Here is a 14,080-nt window from a genome sequence, read left to right as displayed (position 1 = left end):
GCCAGGTACAAGTCTCCTGTAAGTAGTTTGTGCACTCCTGAGTACAGTGACAGTGACTTCATAGGTTTTGGCAAGGCAATGTTACTTTTGTCATAAATAAAGGAAATGTAGTCCTTGAGCCATCTGGCTAATGTCACTTTGCTAACTGGTTTACCTAGATTAATACTTGAAAAGGACACAAAAAGCTGGTCAGATTTTTTTTGGTGTCTTTAGTCCCGTGAAGATAAAGTCGCAATTGCCTGTGAACATCTAGTAAATGTAAGAGGTATTCACTTCTGTTCAAAATGTTTGGAAAAAATACCAGCAAATCAATAGACTGATTTTAGACTCTGACACCAGTTTAGGTAGAAATGTGGGATTTGTTTGTAAGCTAACTCTATCTTTGTGAAAAATCATGTAAGGTGGTTTGCAAGATAATGCCTGAATTTCTGAAATCCTTCTAGCAGAGATTATAGCCACCAAAAACAATGTTTTCCAGGACAAAATCTTTAAATCACAGTCTGCAAATTGTTCAAAGGGAGGACGTGTGATGGTTTGCAACACAAGGCATAAGTCCTAACGGGGAGTAGGGTCTTTAAAAGGGGTTTTAGCAATAGTGTCCCTCTTAAAAAGGTCTTACAAAGCTTATGGGAAGTCAAGGAATGGTCTCCAAACCATCATGAAAGTTTGAAATTGCTGCTAGTTGAATCCTGATGGTAGAAAGGAAAGTTTCTGCATCGAAAAGCGAGGCTAAGAAGTCTAAAATTCTTTAGATAGAAGCAGAGACTGGATCAATATATTTTTTACAATAATACTGTACTGTATAGGCATTCTTTAGCTTGTGGGAATTTTCAGGGGTTCCTCTTTGGGATCTTAGCGAAAGTATTAGTTAAACCTGGGGGGGGGGGACTACGGAAATTTAATGGAAGAAAAAGAAGTCTAATGGTAGATCAAGCTGCTGGCAGGGGAGGGTATTGGTTTAAATGAAGTTATTTGTGTAAAACCCCTGTTAATTAAGAGAGCTAGGGACAAAAGGCTATGTTAAAAATTTCCATGAAGTTAGGAATGTTAATTTCAAGTGTATTAAATATGGTAGCGTTGTCACCTCACAGTAAGACGTTGTCCTGTTCGATTCTCAGCTAGAGCGTCTTCTGTGTGGAGACATGCGTGAATGGGCATACCTTTGTTGAAGGTTGTGTGTCAGGGCTGGCAACTCAGCACATAAAAGTCTACTGCCAATCATTAGCGGACCGGAGTTCCGCTGTGGCGACCCCTAACTGGGAAAAGCTGAAAGACACAACAACAATAACAACATTAAATATGGTATAGATGTTTATAAGAGTTTTTTAAGTTGTATTTTTTAAACAAAGTGTTTGTGTCTTTAAATGCATTTGTGTGGCTGTAATGTCATCAACACATTGGGCTATAAATGTTGGATTTAATAGAAGGCATGTATTCTGATGAAGTACCCATTCTGAGGGGATGAAAGTGTTTAATGAATACTTTTTTAAACATTTTTATGTCTTAATAAAATGTTTGATACCTTTGAAAGGTTGTGAAGAGTTCTGTCTGCAACACCATGATTTTATTATTTTATTTTCATTTTGGTTGTCACCGGGGTCATTGTTTAAACAGTTTTGATCTTTTTTACAAGCCTAAAAGGTAAATCTTTTCCATATACTAGTGTATAGTCTCCAGGTGGAAGGCTTATGAGATGGTAAGAGAATTTTGCGTACTGAGGACGAAACGTTAAGATGCCTGGCAACTAATGGAACTGGAGGAACCATGCTGTCAGCTTGAGGTACAGAATGTTGGGATGGATTAGTCCATCTGGATGTGACAGAAGGTCTGGAAATGGGTCCAGAGTCCAAGTAATGCCAAAGAAAGGGGATGTCTTCTAATGGCTACTCCTGAACCCACAACTCAGGTAGTCCCTTTGGCTGCATATGCAATGAGCCTCATGGATGAATTAGACACACGCTCCAGAGTGGCCGACTGGGAAGCAACCTTGTCCTGGACTCCCTCAGTAAGAGCTCCTGCGAGGGTATCTGACAACTCCTTGATCAGGTCCCTCTGGGGTCTTGTGAAATGTGCCAGGAAATTCAAAGACCTTAGGGCGAAGGTCAATGAAGTGTAAACCCCCTCCCAAACCTATCCATCACCCAGGACTCTATATTGGGAGGATGGATAGAGGAACTTTTGTCAGCAGTTCCTTTTTAGTGGCAGCCAGCATGACCAAGGCATCTACTGACAGACATTTAGCCCAGAATTTCTTGTCCTTGGGGGAGATAAAATTTTGTCTGGTCTCTTAGGAGTAGGTTCAGTGGTGTCTGGTGCCTTCCATGCCTGCTGCAAGATCAACTGGATGAGCTCATCAGCAGGCAGTATCACCCAAGAGGTAGACAGATGAGTACCAAAAGTCTGCAGTTACACCGAGTCCTCCTAGGAAGGATTTTGGGACTTCCAGTCACCTCTCTGCTTTAAAATTTCCAGGATGTCTCCAAAGGAGACATGATCAGGGGGTGACCTTGGGGACCCTTCCCCTTCATCAGAATCGGTGTCCTCATGACCAACTCCTGAGGGTAATCTAAGTGCTTCCTCTTGCACTTTCTCTTCTGAGGAAACTCCTTAGGGTATGGTCTGGGGAGGTATCAGAAGAAGACAGAACATGAATCTGTAGATCCTGTGGATTAGGTACTCACGGCCCCAGTGAAGAAACACGTCAAATAAGAGACCGTGTGGATGGAATGTGCTCCAAAGAGGAAAGGACCTACTGAGAGGCCATTGTGGACAAAGCCCACTCCATTACCTTGAAGCCTGCCTCTCCAAAGAGGGAAGGGAGCCTGGAACTGAGAAAGACTTCCTGAGGACCATGGTCACTCCCTGCTCCGATAAGACATCTCTGAAGCAGAAACCAGTGCCAATCTGCACTCTGCTGAAGCTCCAAGGAGCAGAGTTATCTCCAAAAAAAACCTGAAGTCAACCCCGGCTCCATGGAACTGACAGGGTAGATGCCACCCTGGGAGGTGTCTGGATCTGACATAGCCAAAACACTCAGGGAAATAATCAGTTCTGAAGGGATAGATATCTCCCAAACTGATATATTCGACTCTGGAAGGCTCAGAGCTGACATCTCTAAAATATCAGAGGAGGTCAGAGGAAGAATAATAACAAGGACAGAAACTGAATCGGTTCTGACACCCAAAGGGATTGAAGCCGACTGGAGTCATGTAAGTCCTCTCGCCAACAGAATCTTATTCACTATTCTCTCCACATCAAACTCTGTGAGACTTTTAGTAGAATGGACAGAGGTTTGGGAACGAGATTTCGGTCTGTGTAAGAAAACCTCTGGCAATTCGCAAGCAAAAGGATCAACAGAAGACAACTAGACCTCCCTTTGTAAATCAGGTAGTCGAGCTGTTGGCACCACTGTAGTTGGCGTCAAAGATAAAATGTCCTGACTTGTGTAGAAGTTCTGGTCAGCATTTTAGCACCCATAACAGTTTTCGCTACTGATAAAATCTTCTCCGGCACCGAAGATTTAGACAGACCTTCCATTGGATCCAAGGTGCTTTGTGGAACTGATGGTCTATGTTTTTTGTTTGTCAGTCCAAGGGGGAAGATGGAACTGACAAGCTTTTCTTTTTTGATTTCTCTAAGGATGAAGCAGTGGAAGGGGAAGAAATATCAGATTTACTCTTAGCAGCAGATATGGCTTCCCCAAAGACTGATGGAATTAAACCCTTTAAGATTTTTTTTCTCTCACTGAGAGATCTGTGACTAAAGCTGTGGCAAATCCTGCAGTCCTGCTGAATATGACTGGCCCCTAAGCAATAAACATATAAAAGATGAGTGTCTGAAAGAGGAATTTTATGGCCACACTTTTGTCACTTTTTAAAACCAGCAGGCCCTTTAGGTTTGTCAGCCATTATGAGTGAACAAACAGGAAACAATCACTACACTATACACTACAACAGAAAAAAAAGAGAGAAAGAAAGAGAAAGGGGGGGGGGGTACCAACAGTGATAATTACAGCTACACCAGAGTGTACAGGAAAAGAGGGGGAAACTTATCAACAATGATAGTACGATTACACAAGTGTATGGGAAGGGGAAAAGGATAGTAAAATTACACTAGACTGTTGCAAGAAAAAAAAATGATTATAGGGAAATAGTCTTAAGCCCAAAATATTAAGAAATATTAATAAAATATTAATAAAAATATTAATAAAATGGACTTAGTTTGAGAGCTGAGGTGAACGATTCTGTCTGGAAAAGCAGCAAACGAGGTCTGAGGTAATTGGGATGGGGATTGTGGGTAGAGATGAAGCTCGAGAGATTTTGGCCTGTGCGAGGTGTAGTAATGGCTGAGTCACTTCCAATATCGTAAACGGACTCATGTATCAAGGATAAAATGAACAGTGACAATATCAGATGCTTAGTTTTGTGGGATTTTAAATGCTAGTCTTTCTGGTTCCCAGTAAGTCCTTATCTAATCATTAATAATTAAGTCCAAAACTGCACCCTCCTTTAGCTAAGAGAAAAATTAGACCAACAACCAGTCAATGTAACATATGATTTTGTTTCATAAACTTGATTAGCAAAGTTTAATTTAGAGTTGCTTTCTGAACCATCCAGGTTTACAGAACAAATTCCCAGGTCTGCCTTCATTAAAGAAACCAAGAAGAGATCAGTGCTGTATTTCCAGATGGATTGTGCAACGTAATTTGTTTTAATCTCAGTTGTCAGTTTAGAAGATAGTGCTGTTTAGATTATGAACTCTTGGCACTCAAGCCTGAAGACAATAAATGCATATTTTTGGAATCTCTTTGCCTGCATGTTTATACAGTACAGCTCCTAACAAACTCTGTGTGCCACAAGTTTCCAATATAAAACTTTGTCACATCTCAAAACACCTCTACCAAACAACAGTTGTTTGAAAAATCAAAGGTGAGCATTAGCTAAAAAATCTTTTGTCATTAGGAAATGTTACTATTTCAAAGCAAGCAGAAAACTGTAAACACATTGAATACAGCTTACAAATTGCATTTTTTGGGTAGAGGGACAAATTCCTGTTGCAAAATCATGTATTCATGCCTTGTGAAGATGAAAACACAGCACTGATTAAGTCGAAGAGCTTCTTCAGTTTATTTTATTGTGTTTTCCAGGCTGCAAAAGAACAAGCAGACAGTACAGTGAATGGCAAATCAGAGAAAGAAACGTTACCAGCACAGATCATGGAGCCACCCAAACAGGATGTCAAACCGATCATTGTTGCTCCTCAGCAAGAAACAGCTGCACAGCTGGAACCTAAGAATGAGTCCGCCCCAACCAATGAGCAGGAATCATCCTCAGCCCAGAAATCGAAGGAGCCTGAACAGAATATTTTCACCAAGCTGTTCAAGATAAAGGTCAGTCTTTTTTAATATACTGTCTTTAGTGGAACAAATACGTAATTTTAACAAAATATTTGATACTCAGGTGGAGTGATTTGCTTTAAAACAAATCAGTTTTGTGTATCAAAATAGTGCAGACCAAAACACCAAGTGCCACTCACTAAAGGCATGATCACCACCAGAACATTGTGATCATAGCAGTAACCCTGTTGCTCAGCATTCATAGTCATGTTCATAGGTTCATAGGTTGGTACTAGGCTATCGGCCCTAGGGCCTAAACAAGCCTAGCCATAACAATTCCCTGGCTATTTCTTACCACACTATTTATTTCCTGGACCCCTGTCTAGCAGGGGGACTGACATGATCCCCGGGGTGAATATCCTTCCTCACATCCAATCGTCAAGGTTCCTTTTGAAGAGGGCCAAGCTCTGCTTGACATGTATGGGCAGTCTGTTCCAGAGTCTGGGGAGTTTCTGGGTCAGGAACCTATCCCTCCAGCATGTTTTGTTTATTGTGATGACAAGGTTTAGATCCCTGGAGCGTGTGGCTCTGAGGGATTGGGATTTCTTTAAGTGTAGCATGTCCAACAGCTCTGGGTTTGACATGGTCTTGTAGGTTAAGCAGAGATCGCCTCTGAGAAGACGATATGCAACAGAGTATAGCTGGAGTTTTTTAAGGTGGTTAGCATAGGGCATCTGCTTTAGGCCTGTGATTATTTTAGTGAGGTATTTCTGCGACCTTTCCAGTTGTTGCAGGTGTCTTGAGAAGTACATACCAAATGGGGCATTGTATTCTATAATGGGTCTAATGAGGGATGAGTACAGTAAGACAATGACCCCCTTTTTTCTGGATGAAAAGCCCTTAGTGATGAGGTGTGCCACATAGAAGGATTTCCTGACTGTTGTAGCAATGTGGTTATCGAAGGTGAGACCACTGTCCACCTGTGTCCCTAAGTCTCTTATCACACTTTCAGTGTTTAGTGTACTGCCACCTATGTGGTAATTCATGGGTGCATGTTTTTTCCCAAAAGGGATAACTATACATTTCTTGGCATTGAGCTTGAGCCCATGGCTCTGGCACCAAGCATCTGTTTCTGTAAGGCCCTTTTGTAGAGTATCCACATCATTTTGGGATTCAATAATGGCTCCCAGTTTGCAGTCATCTGCGAACCTTGTTAGCCAGAGTCCCTTAGTATTGGCCTGTACTTCAGAGAAGTAGATGCCAAACAAGAGTGGTCCCAGGACTGAACCCTGAGGTGCTCCACTTGTCACTTGTCTGGAGCTGTCTTTGAATTCATGGAATGTATACAGACTATGGCGGTGAGAACCCATCCCCGAAATGGAAATTAAATCTTTACCAAAAGCACAAACTAGCTCTGCAAAGCAAGAAAAATGGATACAAAGGTATGTGCAGAACCACAGAGTCTGCTTTGTGCATCTGTGACTGCCCCCTGTTATGTAGGCACATTGTCCACCTTTATGAAATCCCAGCACATTAGATTACTCACCATGTCAGTCTGACATGATATAACCACTTTAATCAGACAGTGAACACCATTTTGTTGTAATAGAGAATCAATATATGCCAGCATGTTGTCTGTCATAGCAGCTTCCACAGTTTAAAACACAGTAAATCCTCTGATGGTGATAGGACTTCTAGGCAAAATGGCAAGAACCGTGATATCACTATGAAAAAAGTCTAGAAGTCCAACATACAAAGTTTAATTGAGCACGCACAATAAAACAAAAAGCAGAACTTTCAATTCACATACCCTTCTTCAATGCATAACATTCCACAGCTTCCACAGTTTAGAGAGATGGTATCCTGTACAGTGACAGTTCTGATGTTTACTAGCTTAGTGTGATACCGTATCCTGTAGAGTTGTAGAGGACATTTCATTGGATACTGCCAGCAGAGATAGCTTAACAGAAGCCATGCATATGCAAACATACCAAAAAAGAAGACTTGTGGCTTGTCACATCCACCTAAATATTAGACTGCTTCTAACAACTTCTCCTTCCCTTATTATACCATATATTTTCCTTTTTTCTGACTCAGATATCCCTGAAAACCTGTTCTGATGTACACTATACCACTGCACCAGGCAGAGCTTTCCTGAATCCTTCTCCTTATCTGTGAAGCAGTAATTCCATAATTCTGTCCTGAACCCTTCCCTTGCAGTTGCACCCCATGGCTAGTGCTCTACCCTTTTGACTAACTCTTTAGTTCGATCCTTCTCATTTATTGCTTAAATGTGCAGTGTTCCAAAATCATAAATGGATGATAGTGGATCTTGGAAAGAGTATTATTCTCTTGAGATACAAAGCAGGCTGCATGAACTATTATAACATGCTCCCTTTAATATATACAGTCTTCAGTCAGCTAAATTAATTTGTTCATTTTCATTCATAGTAGAGAACCTGCCTAGCATTTTTTGCTAACACTTAACACTGCATCTACCATGACCCAAGATCAAGAGGCCAACCTACTTGCTGGTGCCTAATATTCCATCTTGTGGCAGCGACAGAATCACTAAATTTATGGATTTGACAATAAACATCCACTGACACTGGAGCGCATTGCTGTTTATAGTTTCCTAACAGGCTTTTGATATTTGAGGATCTTTAGCAGTCTAGCCATGCATTCCCAGTGAGTTTCGTACCTGAGTAGTTTAGTACCACAGCCCTCTATTTTGCGGATGTCTTGTATAAGTCTGGGTGACATAATCCTTTAGTGTGTGCAAGAACCCTCTGTGTAGTAAGTATAAATAACCATAACCCTGGACCAGGTATTTACATCATGCCTCTGTCCATAATGGACAAGGGTACCAAACTAGGAGTGACCCTATAGAGCTGATGTTGTCTTTTCTGTCCATCACCCATCTTAAACTGTGGTGACCAGATCTGTGTCTGATCTGAAACCAGCACTTTCAGAAGCTTCAGTCCTAGAGCTCTGTCTTCTCTACCCATAATAACCTGTCCTAACTGAGTCTTCTCAGATCTTGTTTGCTGCCAGTGCCTATGGACCTTGGTCCAGTAAGCTCTTTCATGATAAGTGAAAAAATTTCATTTTTGATTGCTATTTTACTGGTTATTGATATTTTTGCCTATTCTGCCTTTTCTTTCTAGAGTAGCAAGCATCTGCATTAGGCTTGTCTCTTAGTGTAGCCTGTTAGATTGTATGTTGGTATTTGTGGATTGCTGCACTTTTTTTTACTTATTTAATATTTAAACAAAAAAAAGAAAAAAAACAAAAAAAAAGCTTGGTCCCTTTTTATTGAGTACAACTTAGTGCTTCTTGGTATTTGGTATTTATTGTTGTTATTATTGCTGTAGTTGTGTTTTCTTAATACTAGATCTTGATGGATAAAACTGCTTCTGGGTTCAAAAAGTGCTTTGCGGTGGGCATAAATTGCCCCCACAAGGAATAAATGATAGATTTTTATTATTTGAGGATGGCACACCTGGATGTTAAATGCCAGGCTTTCTTGACCTTTGAATCTCAAGCCCAGGCTAATAGGAAGACTAACTTAGTTCTTAAAGGTCTCTTCCATCCCTCAGCTGCTTCTGCCTCTTTATCTCCTTCCCCTGCAAAGAATTCAGAGAAGAAGCCAGAGAAGATGAAGTAAAATGAAAAGGAGAAAGGCAGATCTTCCAGCAGTATAATGTCCTACAATGTCCAAAGAAAACGAGTAACACAAATGCTTCTATTCCTCAACAGAGGGTCAGCTGGAACTGAAGATTCACTGGTCTTTGGCTCCTCTGGCTCCAATGAAGGCCATACCTTTGGCTCTTTCCTAATACTGATCTCCTGACATCATGATTCTGGGCTCAGAGTCTTTTTTAACTCCCCTACCCTCAGCATCACCAGTCTCTTTTTGATGAAGACTCCATCTTCCTTGGTCACGATAGTTCTCTCTTCCTTCCTATTTCCCCTACTGAGTTTTCTCCAGAATCATCTCCTTCCCCTACTTGAATCCATGCCTGTCTCTTCCAGATCTTTGGTTTGGATATTCCCATTATGAAAGTCCCTAAACCAGCTTCCATGGCTTCTTCTAGGTCTGCTAAGTCAGTTGGAAGCCTTAAAAGATCAGATCTGGAGCAGATGATGCATTCTTTCCTGCTGGCCCATTTGAATCTAGGGACCATCCCCTCCTCCTCAGCCCTGAGGGCTGAATCTGTGATGCTTTTATCTCTGATGTTAGTTGTTCCTCACTCAGCCCACCTGTTGGTGTTGGGGCCCACAGGACTGACAGCTCAATTGCCTTCACCCATGTTGGTGCTGACAGCATAGCTGCCTCAAGCAATGGCTTCATCCTTAAAGTTCTCAACTCATCAGATCCAGTTGCATCTTGGAGCTGAAGTGACTGGACCAACACTCCAGGGACAGGTTCAACTTTGCAGGTTTCAGACCCAGCCCTCATTAAACACTTAAACTCTAATGTCTACTTTGGAGTCAACCCAAGTTGGCACTGGCCACAGGTATCGCGCTTAGGTTCTTGGGTCCAGAGAGAACAGGGTCTGGCCATCTGGACTGTATATCAATCTTTGATGATGTGGATAGGATACTTTCCTGCTCTGAGATGGGTTCCTTGGCAGCTAGGTTGGACCAATCCCAATTTCTTCATCCTTTTAACTCATTGGCTACTTATCAATTTGGGCAGTCTTTGCCTTTGAGCCTTGACCCCCCCCCCCAGTTTCAGGGCCCCCTGGATTCTTTTGTATCCCCTCCTGGATCTCCCCACTGAGAAGCCCATATGAACAGCAAATGTAAGAAGAAACATTTAGACTCAGTTGAAGAATCCCTCACTGAAGGTACCAGCTGCAATGAAGAGGAAGGATCCCTTTAGTCCCTTCATGAAGATGCTTTTTTGGCAACTTACTTGAGTTGATAAAGCAGTGTGGCATGTAGGCTACCAAAGCCCCTTCCCTGGAGGAGTTGGTATTTCTCGAGGCTTTTGGAGTGAGCCCATTCACTTCCTGGGTTGTCTGTTCCATTCACTCCTATCAGCCTGCTCCAGAGGGCCTGGAGGGAACCTGATGCAGTGGAGACAAGGTTCTAGTCTTACCCAAGGATAGGCTGTTTTGTAGCAAGGGTCTCATGGTAAATGCTGTTGTGGTTGCCATTTCCACCAAAAATGAAATCTCAGAGGAGAACTCCACAGTCCATGCCCAAACAGGGAGTCACAAACATTGGATTGTCTAGGAAATTGTAGTTTTGCTAACAAACACAGTACACCATCTTCCACTCCTACTAGCCAGACTAACCTACTCACCTGGACATTCCAGCCACCCTGCCCAATGTAGGCTATCACCACATCCTTTACACTCCCATCATTTAGTCCAGCCACCATACCAAGTTTACCCAAGTTCTCTAATGTGTAAATTGCAATATACTCCTCCAGATTGTCTGCCTAATGTTATTAACTGCTTTATTACAAGTATATCAAGGTTGTGCTTTACATCCCTCCACTGGTTAAAAAATAACTTATGTAGTGTCCGTTCTTTGCTCAGTAAATGACAGAATTGTACAGTACAGTTACTGTGGATAATGCAGTCCAAACTCAAATTCAGTCCACTTTAGAGTACAGTATGGTTACATTTTATTTTATTTTATTTTCTGTCCACAAAAATTAGGATCGCTCAGAGTCTGCACCAGCAGCAAGCACTGATATAAAATCCCTAGATGTGGAATTTGCAACAGATGCATTATCATCAACGAAAGAGAGGAGCAAAAGCCAGACACAAGATCCCACTCCGAATGAAAAAGGAAAAGAACCAGAAACAGATGGAAATAAATCAGCGAAGATGAGCCTGATGTCATTTTTTAGGCAACTGGTAAGTAGGCTATGTCATCTATGTCACATGCAGGTAATACAGCCATGTTATCAAGTCCCTTACTTGTCAATGTATACTAGTCAAGGGCTTCATCTGCAGTTGATGAAGGTGTAAAATGCTCAGTTCATGAACATAGCTCTCTGTTTAACTGAGATTAAGTGTAGGTGAATTTTGCACATAACACATTAGCTTCACTGGAGAGAGATTATTAAACAGAAATGTGTCCACATAGCTTATTGTCCACATAATCTACCCCATAGGGATTTAGCAGTAGTAATTTAACAGTAAAATGATATTTACTATCCAATAGTAATTGTACCCCACCCTTACATTTTAGTAATACATAAAAATTGGATTGTCCTTAGTCTACACCACAATTTCCATTGCCACTCTTCTGTCCACCCTTTAGCGGTTAATGGCTGTGATACTTCACAGTGTAAGGAGGATGAGTGCTTCAGTACCTCAGCACTTCAGCTCATATCAAAATGTGATTTAGAAATCTGCTTTCCTTTCTATACACAGTGTGGAGTGCATGGAGAAGTTCCTCAAGTTACCCTTATTAGACCATGTGGCTTTTTACTTTTTAATGAACAGAGAATGTACCCAGGGTAATGGTGCTGTATGGTAAGGGGGTATGGTGCATGTTCATTCATGGCTATCACTGTGGATGTAGCACTATAGATATGAGGATACAGTAGCTTTAGCAACAGGCTTAGATTCTTGCTCATGACTACGGCAAGGGCATTTGTGATATAATGTGCTAAAATGAGCTGTTATTTACACTAAAGACTAGGATCATTTCCAAATCAGGCTACTATATACTTCTATAAGAGACATAACCTCTGCTGTCATTAAATCATTATGATTCTGTATAGTTTTTGACTTCTGTGTGAACTAAGATTGCATAAAATATAACTTGTTTTGATTTTTCTCAACTTTTACATTTTTCTTTTTCAACTTCAGTTACATTAACAGGTTTGCAATTGAACATTATACAGCAACATGAGCAAAGGAGATAAGAAATACAAAAAAATAAAATGCAGTTAAATAAAAGAAAAAAATCAAAGAATACAATTAAGTAAGAAGTATATGCAAATTAATAGCTATATGCTCAAACTCTGCAATGTGGTAATGTCCAGTAAGTCATATGTCATAAAATATAGATATTAATGCATTGTGAAAAAAAAACTGCTGTCTAGCAGTTGTTTTTTTGATATTCTTTGATTCTGAGTGATGATGAAAAAGTAAAGCAAGTCAAGCTGAAATAAATCTTTAGACATACTTTTCTAGAAAGGTTGTCAAAATGACAACTTTATCAGCAGCACAGATCTTACTCTCAGTACAGCAGAAGGGAGACCAGAGTCACTTCATCCTCTGAAATCCTCCTCTCAGTGCAGCACACCAGGGGTCAGTTGTACCTTCTGATATCCTACTCTTGTTGAAGTGTTTGTTTGTGTCTTTTGGCTTTTCCCGGTTAGGGGTCGCCACAGCGGAACTCCGGTCCGCTAATGATTGGCAGTAGAGTTTTACATGCTGGCTTGCCGGACCAAACGCACAGCCTTCAACGAAGGAATGCCCATTCACGCATGTCGCCACACAGAAGACGCTCTAACTGAGAATTGAATGGGCAACGTCTAACTGTGAGGCGACAACGCTACCGCAGCACCACCACCGCAGTGAATCTTGTTGAAGTGAGGCAGAGATAAAAAGCAATTCCGTCTTCAAGACCACCAAAAGAAAGCAAAACCACTTACGTTTAGTAATACGTAACAGCTCACTGTGAAATTATATATTTCTTTTTCTAAAACAAGGCAGTTAACAAGCAGAAAAATACATTTCTTAAGAAACATAACTAGAAGACAGATGCTTTCTTTTTTTTCCAAAATATTTTTATTAATTTTATAACACAATAACTTAACAGTATAGTAAGAAGAGAAAACAAACTATATACAATGTCCATAACAGAAGACAGATCCTTTCTAATGAACATGTGAATTTGTTAAAATACATTATCAATTAGCTGTGTTCAACACTAATCATTTAAAAATTGGGCTTTAACCAAAATCTAAACTGTTTCTGTACATTTTTGTTGTATAAATAAAACAATTTACTCTGAAAACTCACAGATTTAAAAATGAATACAGCTAATATTAATGGATTTATTTAAACCTGGAGAATTTGTTACAGCTGCTCTCAGCTACCAACTTAATTCTCAGTGTTCTAGTTTATTTTTCCAGTCCCATCCCCTTTTGTCATAATCAACTTTTTTCTAAAATTGTGAACAGGAAAAGAAAGTAGCTGAACTGAGAAAATTCAGTGCAAGTTCTGCTGGGGTATTACTCATCTCCATCTTCTCAACACAGTAAACATGTTTGCATATTCTACATCACAGACTCTCATGGACAGGGGTAGTCAATGTTGACCATAGACTCGCTCTGCATCTTACATCCACCTAATAAGGGCAACTGGGGCAACGTGGGATTAACATGGCTGGGCTTGTAAGGGGTCTAGGACTACTAGCCTAGTAACCTGCTATAAACCAATGAACCTATAAGACTGTTTTTTTTTGTTTGTTTTTCCAAGGTAGAAGTAACTACATTATTTGCAACAAGCCAAATATATCATACGACTGGTGCTACAATTAAAATTTTCAATAAGTATTAGATTTTGCAATTTTTGTGCATGTAACCCTGGCCTCACTCATCAATAAACTTGTATTGTTGGCAACTACTAGTCTTTTTAGGTTTGCCTGTAGCAGTACATAAATACTTCATCTCCTTGTATATCCCTTTTAAAGGTATTATTCAAATTGTATTCAAAATGCTCTTTAAAATGTGCTATATTTTTCTCTGTTTCTGGTATAAATTTT

At 40.5% G+C, this 14,080-nt stretch overlaps 1 protein-coding gene across 4 annotated transcripts in view; it reads left to right on the top strand.

Moving 5' to 3' along the window:
• The window catches only part of BCAS1 (brain enriched myelin associated protein 1), a 1,015,193-nt gene that overhangs the window by 926,001 nt on the left and 75,112 nt on the right, over positions 1-14,080 (top strand). For all 4 annotated transcript variants that reach the window (XM_044090037.1, XM_044090036.1, XM_044090035.1 and 1 more), the window contains 2 exons: positions 5,147-5,389; positions 11,011-11,211. In XM_044090037.1, coding sequence (XP_043945972.1) covers positions 5,147-5,389; positions 11,011-11,211 — 444 coding nt within the window. The remainder of the gene's footprint in view (positions 1-5,146; positions 5,390-11,010; positions 11,212-14,080) is intronic.

This window comes from Protopterus annectens, chromosome 12.part0, assembly GCF_019279795.1.
Source record: "Protopterus annectens isolate FY-2018-M chromosome 12.part0, PAN1.0, whole genome shotgun sequence".
NCBI classification, from domain to species: domain Eukaryota; kingdom Metazoa; phylum Chordata; order Ceratodontiformes; family Protopteridae; genus Protopterus; species Protopterus annectens.
This window is presented reverse-complemented; position numbering and strand designations above follow the sequence as displayed.